Raw genomic sequence first — 2,500 nt, forward strand, 5'->3', positions numbered from 1 at the left:
TTTCAGAGATTTTTGTTTTTAGGTACCCGTCACCTGCATGTGTCTACGTGATGGTAATGTCAATGAATATCAGGCAAGGGAGCTGGTTCCTGGGGACATTGTCCATCTTAACATTGGGGATCGAGTCCCAGCTGATTTAAGACTCTTTGAAGCTAATGATCTCAGTATTGATGAATCCAGTTTCACAGGAGAAACAGAGCCAGCTGACAAGGTATGTAAAACCATCTCCTCTGCTGATATAGGATTGTTACGGTTTTGTGTAATGTGAATGTCAGAAATATCTGAATTGTATGAATAAAAAAATATATGTTCTTACATCTGTCATGCTTATCTCATTCCAATCTTTATACCTTTAACAGAATTAAGAATTAAAAAGTGATTTGTAATTCTTGCTTCCAGAATAATAATCTTGTCACCACAAGCACTTATGGAACCTCTGGAAGCCTAGCCAATGTTGCGTATATGGGGACTTTCGTTCGCACGGGCCGTGGCAAAGGCATTGTCATCAGCACTGGAGAAAAGTCCCAGTTTGGTGAGCTGTTCAAAATGATGATGGAAGAGGAGGCTCCCAGAACCCCTCTCCAGAAGAACATGGATGAGCTGGCCAAGAAACTCTCCATATTTTCCTTCTGTTTCATTGGGGTTGTGTTTGCGCTTGGGTTGTACCAGGGCATTCCCATTCACAAGGTGGGCAGGCTTTGACATGTTTTGTTGTTCTTTCTAAGGTCTTGATAATGATTAGGGGTTTAAAATATACCTAAATTTACATGTATATTCAGGATGCAAAGGGATTTTCTTCACCTATTTATTATATACTATGATTAAAATTCACATCACCCACTTTCAGATCTTCAATATTGCTGTAAGTTTAGCTGTAGCAGCAATACCAGAAGGCTTGCCTATAGTTGTGACAATGACACTCTGTCTAGGAATTCGTCGTATGGCCCAGCGTTCAGCTTTAGTAAAAGGTTTACACACAGTGGAAACTCTTGGTTGTGTCACAACAGTTTGTTCTGATAAAACTGGAACTTTAACAAAGGTAATTTTTGTGTGATTAGACTGATTATGTTAAGGCAGTTTGGATAGAATCTTTGATGTCTTTTGGCTTTATGTTTCTGTAAATAATTTCCTTATTCATCTGTGTAAGAAAGCCTTTAACTTGTTATCATTTGTGAATACATTTAGAAATACAGCAGTATATGTTAACTTGTTACTTTTATATTATTTCAAAGTTTTTTCTTTATGAAATTTGAAATTATATTGCTGTTGCTGTTTTTTAATGCTTTATAAGGTAATGCTGGATATTAAATTCTTCCCACACAGAATGAGATGACTGTAACATCCATTGTCACATCAGAGGGCGATGAATGCCATGTCACTGGAGTGGGCTATTCCTCTGATGGCTGCATTGTGTTTGAAGGAGGCTACTCTGACCTAGCTAATGAGGCAGTCACAAAGCTTCTGGAAACAGGTTGGTTTGAGTGCTGCCATTTGTTCTTGCACAAGGATTCTTTTTGTCTTTGATCTTTTGTCATGGGAGTGCGGTGTAGCAATTTATTGTGCATTTGGAGGGTTTTATTATTCTTTTAATGGAAATTATGCTGCCTGCATATCATGATTTATGTATGTTTATTTATATAATGTGTATCAGTAATTTCCAAAATTAATGTTACATATGGATTTTTTTTTTTTTTTTTTTTTTTATCTAATAATGCTAAGATAGGCAAAAGGCACTATACTTCCTTTTATAACATGTGCTAGCGTGAGGTCTATAGTCTATTGTGAACTGTGATTTTCATATTTTTTTACATATGATTAAAATTGCACCTTCTATGATTGATTGATTAAACAAGTTCTTACATATGAACCTGCAATGTAATTACCCCTAATTTATCTTTTGTCTAAAACTTGTATTTAATAAAGTTGCAGCAGGTATTCCCTAAATTTTATTCATATGCTTATTGTTTTTCAGGTGCTGTATGTAATAATGCTGAGATAGTTGGGGATCAGCTGCTGGGACAACCCACAGAAGGAGCCATACTGGCTGCTGCTATTAAAGTAAGTATGATTTTGCTAAATAGGAATGATGTTTACAGATATTGGGTTTCTGGTCTTGGCATTTTTGTTACAGATAGCCGTCTCTATATGAAGTTTTTACATTTCAGCATGGTGTGTACAATGCCCGAGATAAGTACCAAAGATTGGAAGAAATGCCTTTCAGTTCTGAAACCAAGAAAATGTCAGTCAAAATCAGGAATAAAAAAGTAAGTCATAGACATTCTCTCTCTCCAGCTTGGCCTATCTGTCTGTATCTGTGTGAATCTCTATCTCTTTCTCTCCCTCTCCTTCTACCTGTCTACCTGTCTACCTGTCTCTCTCCTCTCCTTCCCTCCCTCCCTCCCATTCCTTCCTTTGTCATCCCCCAATTTTCCTCTTATTTTCATTATTTTCTCTCTTCCCCCTTTTTTCTGCAATCTTTCTCTCTTCATTATCTCTGCAC

At 36.9% G+C, this 2,500-nt stretch overlaps 1 protein-coding gene across 1 annotated transcript in view; it reads left to right on the forward strand.

Moving 5' to 3' along the window:
• Positions 1–2,500, forward strand: part of LOC125032396 (calcium-transporting ATPase type 2C member 1-like) — a 35,600-nt gene that overhangs the window by 22,815 nt on the left and 10,285 nt on the right. The window contains exons 5-10 of the mRNA XM_047623492.1: positions 23–211; positions 400–687; positions 848–1,039; positions 1,324–1,471; positions 1,973–2,058; positions 2,166–2,264. Coding sequence (XP_047479448.1) covers positions 23–211; positions 400–687; positions 848–1,039; positions 1,324–1,471; positions 1,973–2,058; positions 2,166–2,264 — 1,002 coding nt within the window. The remainder of the gene's footprint in view (positions 1–22; positions 212–399; positions 688–847; positions 1,040–1,323; positions 1,472–1,972; positions 2,059–2,165; positions 2,265–2,500) is intronic.

This window comes from Penaeus chinensis, chromosome 14 (assembly GCF_019202785.1).
Source record: "Penaeus chinensis breed Huanghai No. 1 chromosome 14, ASM1920278v2, whole genome shotgun sequence".
Lineage (NCBI taxonomy): Eukaryota > Metazoa > Arthropoda > Malacostraca > Decapoda > Penaeidae > Penaeus > Penaeus chinensis.